At 37.8% G+C, this 7,385-nt stretch overlaps 2 protein-coding genes across 2 annotated transcripts in view; both read left to right on the top strand.

Moving 5' to 3' along the window:
- lactb2 (lactamase, beta 2) overlaps positions 1-3,256 on the top strand; it is a 5,579-nt gene extending 2,323 nt beyond the window's left edge. The window contains exons 3-7 of the mRNA XM_014025829.1: positions 202-322; positions 406-584; positions 716-864; positions 1,793-1,880; positions 1,991-3,256. Coding sequence (XP_013881283.1) covers positions 202-322; positions 406-584; positions 716-864; positions 1,793-1,880; positions 1,991-2,034 — 581 coding nt within the window. The 3' untranslated portion in view covers positions 2,035-3,256. The remainder of the gene's footprint in view (positions 1-201; positions 323-405; positions 585-715; positions 865-1,792; positions 1,881-1,990) is intronic.
- A 1,652-nt stretch (positions 3,257-4,908) lies between these two features.
- Positions 4,909-7,385, top strand: part of LOC106530250 (nuclear receptor coactivator 2) — a 77,201-nt gene continuing 74,724 nt past the window's right edge. Inside the window, exon 1 of the mRNA XM_014025832.1 lies at positions 4,909-5,048. The gene's annotated coding sequence lies outside the window, so the exon portion shown is untranslated. The remainder of the gene's footprint in view (positions 5,049-7,385) is intronic.

The following is a 7,385-nucleotide window of genomic DNA, read 5'->3' on the forward strand; positions in this document are numbered from 1 at the left end:
GTTTGTTGAATCTGACGTGACATGTTCGTACGAACCCTTCGTACGAACAAAAGTAAGAGAAATTTAAGATAAGAATACGAACATGTTCTTGCATGAGGCCCAATGATTATAGTTACAAACTGCTCAGGATGTGACACGTTGATATTGGAAAAATAGAAGATGGGAAACATGAGGCTTTTTTTCTGTTTGTTTTTCTGTCAGGATCTGACRTCCGAGTCAGCAAACTGCCACGCTCCACCCACGTCCCAGAAACTGCTGGAAACAAGAGCTACACTTACCTAAAGGATGGAAATGTCATCCAGACAGAGGGAGCCACGCTCAGGTCAGTTCTCTGTGTGTGTTATTAACAGAYACATCAAACGTTTAGGCAGGAAGTTAAAGCAGCACGCCGCTCTGTCACCTCAGAGTGCTGTTCACCCCGGGCCACACCGATGACCACATGGCCCTGCTGCTGGAGGAGGAGCAGGCCGTCTTCTCTGGAGACTGCATCCTGGGCGAGGGCACGGCCGTGTTCGAGGATCTCTACGACTACATGAGGTCTCTGAGGATTCTGCTGGACTCTGAGGCTGACCTCATCTACCCCGGTGGGTTCCGCTTTGTCGACCGCGGCGTGTCTTTCCGGAAAAGCGYGTTTTTAAAACCGGTGAAGGCTCGCTGCGATTCCTGATTAATTCTCTTTACAAGCCTCGAACTGTTCCTGCTGGTCTCTGTGCAGGACACGGGCCTGTTGTTCAGGATGCCGGCACCAAGATCAGATACTACATCGCCCACCGGGACCAAAGAGAACAACAGATCCTGGCGGCGATTCAGGATGGAGCAGGGAGAGCGTTTTCCTCCATGGAGCTCGTCAAGATTGTCTACAAGGTCAGGAGAAACTCTGCGCCTGTCGGGCGCTTTCCTCCCCGTGTGCTTTGATTAGATTTAAGAAGTAAAGAGTTAAAATAATAGAGTTTAAATAGGAGTAACGCAGTGCTGTGTCTTATCTTTGTTTTATATGAGCACTTCTTTTGAAAGTTTAAATTGTGACAGAGCAAGAACAGAATAAATCTGTGAGGTGCAAATAGTTGGACTACTCAAACGTCTATTTCAGGGCTATTCAACTGGCAGCCCACGGGCCACATCCGGCCCGCGAGTGACCAAAGTTCGGCCCGCCCATTGATTCCTTCAACTCTAAAGCCCAAACCCCCAGTTTTCTACTTTAATTACTATAAGTTCTCTTAGTTAAACACAGACATGTGTGGTATCTACAGAAACATCAGAATCTTGGCTACAAGCTGGTAAAAACCATTTCTATGAACATCCAARACAGTTAAAATTACAAGCAGCTGAAGAAAAATCTATGAAAGTGAAAATAAAATTGGTTTAAAAATATGGCAAAAAAGAGATGTCAAAATATTATTTGTGTCAAATGGGGGTGTAATGTGTTCTTTTTGTTTTGACTTTGGTTTATTATCACTACTTTTATTATAGGGTTCTGTATGTCCATTATTAATGCAGCAAAATAAACTATTTCAGAGGTAACAGATCTTTGTAATACTTGGTTTATTTACATAATGACTTTCATTGCTGGATGTTCGACCCTGAGCTGTTGGCCTACAGTTACTGTGGCTCCTGGAGCAATTCAGTTGAATAGGCCTGCTCTACTTCCTTAAAATCAGTAAATATAAGTTATCAGACAAAATGTTTGTGAAGGTTATTTGAACCTAAACAGCCAGCTAGATGAAAGCTTTTCTTTGTTTTTTTAATTACAGACACTAAAAACATCAACTTTTTAGTTGTTTTTTTTTTCCAGGACACTCCTGAACACCTGCACCTGGCTGCTAATGTTAACCTGGTCCATCACCTGAAGAAACTGGAGAAGGAAGGCAAGATCTGTTTGGGTAAGTCACCTAAAATCAGCTGCAATTATTCACAGATRTATAAAAATGAGACTTGTCAGATTGTTTAAAAACTGTGAGCTAACATCACTCATTTATTTCTTTCCCCTCAGTGCACGACTCACCTGAGAGCCACAAGTGGAGGAGTAATTTATAAAACCCAACAACACAAAGAGGCAACAACAAAAAAAAAAGAGTACAATCTAACCTGCTGTGATTCTTTTTTTTATTTTATTATTTAAATGCTCATCTTACGTGGTGATTGTTTGAATGCCCTCGTCGATCAACRGAGTGCGCTGCTTTGAAGGTTTTCAGTGAGGAAACATCTTATCAGGCCTGAGCTGCAGCTTGTGTCAAAGTTTAACATGTTGGAAACGTGTACAGGTCAGCCCAGAGTCTCAGCTCCGTCCTGCGCAGGGAAACATCTTGTCCTGTTTGCTGAAATCAATAGAASCTTCTTTTACTGCAGCCGTGCAACGAAACTGCATCTAGAAGTTGAAAATTAAGTTTTTTTTTTCCTTTTTTTGGATTATAGTTAATATTTAACTGTTACCCAGATGTAAAACATGCCTTACAGGCAGTTGTTTTGCATATCTTCCATATTAGAACATGACTCCCTCCTGTTTCCAACCCTGCACAGTGAAAATGTAAAAATGTCTGTGGATAGGATTTCTTACAGGATACACCGTCCTCCGTTCCTCCTCCGTTTCRTTGACTCTAGTTATTTCTGAAGGCCCCTGGGTGACGGCTCGCTAAACGTTTGTCACCGTCCCAAACCACATTTGCTCTGGCTGGCACCTCCCTGTCACCGGTGTGTGTTTAACTGATCTCAGAACAGCTTTTACCTGCTTAGCAGTCATTTAGTGGCTTAACAGGTTATCAGTTGTTTGTGGCTCCACACAGGCGTGCTCGCTGTTGACAGTCGCAACGTGAGGAGTGCATTTTTATTCAGGCCACTTTAAAATAAAATAACTGTTTTTCGCTTCCCCACCTCACCAGGCTTTGACCTGATTTTTTTCCTGCATTTTTAAATTTATAGAGCAAAGGTTATATCCGAAAAGCCCCTCACATGTTCACTAGGTGGCAGTGTTGGTTAAATAACTTGATTAATGTTATTTTAAGAAAGATTTAAACATTTTTTTTTCTGGAATTCAACAATAAAAATTTGTATTAGTAGGTTAAATGTAAGGGTTTGTCTGATTTTGTTTTTCTAACAAATAAAAAAATAAATTTTGTATTAAATTCAGAATTTAGACGTTACTCTCACCATGATGAACCGATGTTTTTTTATTTCCTTTGATTTTATGTGACCTCCCAGTGAATCTGATCCATTTTCATGTCAACGCTTTGAATAAATAAATCTTCAGATCCCTGAAAAATTACATCCTTCAGTTCAAGTTTTAACATTTAGCTTCTGTTCTGCTAATTTCAACTTTAAGCTACTCTGTCGCTAACTTTAGCTTGTCGGTTATTTAAAAAAATGTTATTTTATTTAACATATACAAATCTTACAGGCTTATATACAACTGAATATAGTTTGAGCAGAAATTTTACAAAAAAACATTCAAGGCTTTATAGTTGAAATGAGCTAATTTAGCTTTTTGCTAATCCTGCTAATTTAATGTTTTAGCTACTGTTTTATTGGTTTTAGCTCTGTTTTTCTTATTAGCTTTAAGCCTTTATTTTGCTAATTTTAGCCTGTTTTATTGATTGTTTTAACTTTATCAACTCAATTTCAGCTTCAGCAAATTTAAGCAAACAGCATTCACACTATTTTTTTATTTTGTATTTTTTAATGACAATTTAAAAAGTATGCATTTTAAAAAGAAAACTTGCTTTTTTATTTAATCAGTGTGAATGCACACTATTGTTTTTGTGTTTCTTTTTATTATTGTTTCTTCTATCACTATTCCATATGGTTTTTATTTTTAAATCTCCTTCCACATTTTTGTGCTATTTTAACAGTTCATATATCAAAATGTTCAGTTTTTTTTCTGCCATTCCGGCGATGTCTCACAGTATTTCAACTATTTATAGTTTTTTTCAGCTATGTCACTTTTTTTTTTTTGCCATTGAAAATGAATGGGGCTATGTTTTACCTCATTCAAACCCTTCAAATAGTTTATAAATATTCACTGCTTTTCACAACTTTTGCTCTGGTTATGCATCCTTTAACTTCCTTATGCAAATTTTAGCTACTTTTTTTGCTAACTGTCTGCTATTTCAGCTATAGTTCTGCTTCTTTCTGCAGATTTTTCTTTTATTTGTGCTTTTTTTCTGCTAATTTGTACTATTTATGCGTCTGCTTTCTGTGCTATTTCAGCTATAGTTCTGCTTCTTTCTGCAGATTTTTCTTTTATTTGTGCTTTTTTTCTGCTAATTTGTACTATTTATGCGTCTGCTTTCTGCTATATTCAGCTATTTTAGTATTTTATGCTATTTCAGCTATATTTTTGCTCCTTTTTACTGTTTTCTGCATTTTTTAAAATTTATTTATTATTTATTTATTTGCTTCTTTCGGCTTTTCAAGTTTTACTTACAATGCTATTAAACATTTTCAGGTCAATTTCAGCAGCTTTCAGCTAAAGTTTTCAGCAACAGGCATTCACACTAGCATTTTCACAGGAAATGTAATTTCTCTAGTTTAATAGTATTTTTTTTTGCCCCCTCTCTGGCCCCACCACTGAGAACCTTCTAGATGCGCCCCTGCAGAAAGGTAAATATAGACAATAACAGGTCTAGAAGCACATTTAACTTTCTTAAAGGGATATTACAACTATATGACAAACACCAGGTCAGTCTGGATCACTAGTTAATGTGAATTTATTGGTAATTGCTCTATTATAGTGAATGATATCCCCTTTTTTCATGTTTACATAACGCGTTTTGTCAAAAAGGGACGTCCATCCAGGCTGTTCCTGGAGTTAAAAAGCTGTCCGTGGTGTTTTAATGTGAAGGGAACAGAAACACCCAGGTGGAGGTGGTGGTGTAGCTGGGAGGAGGAGGAGGAGGGGGAGGAGGAGGGGGTCTACTAGTAAAGATAAACAGCGGAGGAAACCTCCGAGCCAGATGAACATGGCGGCTCCGGCTCTGGACGCTTCGCCCCGCTGACCGACAACCACACCGACCRCATCCAGCACCCCGAGGCTTCCATGGCAGCTCAACTCCCGGGTAAGTTTCCTGTCATTCTCCGCCTAACTTCGCCCCCAACTCCTCCATGTCCCACCCCCTCATTTAGTAACAAATACCGGTTAGTGCAACATGCCTTTCAGTTTATATCAAGGTTATCACTTTAAGATTTGAGTTTGTTTACGCGTTTACTGTTAGAACGTTTGTATTTGGATAAGAAAGATGTAAAACATTAGAGATTAGCTGGTAATGTGTAGGAAATAACGTTCCCTGTCGACAGAACTGCGGGGTTTATATTAATGCGCTCCGACAGTGACCAGAAGCGTCATTTAGTTATTTTTCTCAAAGTTGTTTTTCATGAATGAGAGAAAGAGTTTATTTTTTTAAAAGTGTGATTAGTTTAAATGTACTAAGTGTTTACAGTTGGCATTATTTTTTTGTTTATTCCGTGACAGGTTCGTTTTCGCTCGGACTTCCTGAAACAAGTTATCCGTCAAGCGTATTATCCTACTTCCGGTTGAGGGTTTCAAAATAAAAAGTGGCCGAGCCGATTTAAACGATTTCACGTGACTTATTGGTCAACAGGCTATTACAAGTTGCACATTATGAGGAGATGAAGGTCAAATCAAAACATARTATAAGCAGTGATTCAAAAACGTTTTGTAAAATTATTACCCGCAAATATTTTGAAATCCATTCCCTTAGCTTCCGGTTCTCCAACTAAATGACTTGTTTATAAGATCTAAATGATTATACTGAGTCAAAAATCACTAGTTGTTTGCAGGGAAGTATAACAATCGCATCTTTCTTAAAATAAAACAGAAAACAATAAAAAAAACATAAAAGTAAAACAGACATATTTTTGCACAATATGACTGATGACTGGTGGAGGAGGTGTCTGTGACAAGGTTAATTTCAGTTAATTAGATGAGAAAAAAATTAAAAAACACAGTTTGCATTCCAAACACAAGTCATGTCTTTAAATGTATTTATTTATTTTAAATGATATATGAGTTAGTGTTTTGCATTCTCTGCGGCTGGTTAAATGTTCAGTGCACATGCTCTTAGCAAGTAATTTACATACCAAAACATTAATCTTTTTTATTTTTTTTTTGCCACAGAGCATGTTTCCCTGTTTCTCTGGACTGTAATGTTACACTCTTTCCTTTTGTGCATGAAATACCCCCCTTTCTATCAATCACTCTTAAATGCAATCTTGGATTTTGGCACAAGATGAGCTACAAATTGGTTGCCTAACATGCAGCATGAATTAATGTGCAGCTCTGGAGCTTATTGTTTAACACTGAGGTAGGTCTTTGTTAATGCAGCAGCAGGAATGTTCTTTTATTTGCTGTTGTGCAGGTATGTTAATATTAGAAACCTGTCAGTTTGCCTACGTGACAGGTGGACTCCTCTGAATACGTTATCTTTGAGGGCTGAACTCGTGAATTTTTTGGGGGCTCTTTTTGTCTTATTTGCTCTTCCCTGCACCAAAAAGTGAACTTTGCAAAGGATTGCAACATGTATAACAAGTTTCCAGTCTCTGTTTGGCCTCCTTCTTGTTTTTTTTTCTCCCTGCTAGTTTGTTCTCTTTTAAGGCTTTATTTGTATATCTTTACACAAATATACACCTTGTTTATGTTTATTTCTGTTTATAAATCAACCTGCGTGTCCTTGTGGCTTTTAAATAATTTTAATACAATTCTTTTAGTTTTAATCACGTAAGAAGTTGCTTTTGGTTGTGATTTCTTTTTTACAATATCTGTCAGTTTCAAATGTACCTCGCRGAGCTTTTGCAAGAGTGCAGGAATGTGCATAAGAACAAGATCTTAACTTCTTATTGGCAGCTTGCCCCTTGAGGAATCCTTAATGGCTCAAATCCATGTGAGAGATCACATGATATCAGGGCCAATGACAGCAGGAGGACGGACAGAGGCTGGACGTGTAGTTCTTCCTAGTAAATAGGCAGTAAGGTGTTTTTTTTAATAGAAAACATTAAAGCTCACGTATGGAACAATCCAAAATATTCACTTTACACACATCTGTTGCTTCTAGAAAGACAAAAATATMTTTTCCCGGAGCTTAAACTGGTTGCTCAAGCGGCCTTTCCTGCAGACCGCTGTCCTCACAACAATCAATGTGATCTCAAAAGCAGCCATGTGGAAAAAAAGAGATGGCAAATCCCAGTTTGAGCCTGTTTGCTGTGTGAATATATGGGATAAATCTTGTGCCAGCAGGAATTGAATTTGAACTGCTCAGATTTAATCTGAATCTGCAGAATTTGAAATTGAACGCATTGGTTTGAAAATAAATTTCACTAAATTGAAACTGAGTTTATGATTTGAATTTGAATTAATTTTCTTTGAAACTGTATTTTGG

The sequence above is a fragment of the Austrofundulus limnaeus genome, unplaced genomic scaffold, assembly GCF_001266775.1.
Source record: "Austrofundulus limnaeus strain Quisiro unplaced genomic scaffold, Austrofundulus_limnaeus-1.0 Scaffold503, whole genome shotgun sequence".
NCBI classification, from domain to species: Eukaryota; Metazoa; Chordata; class Actinopteri; order Cyprinodontiformes; family Rivulidae; genus Austrofundulus; species Austrofundulus limnaeus.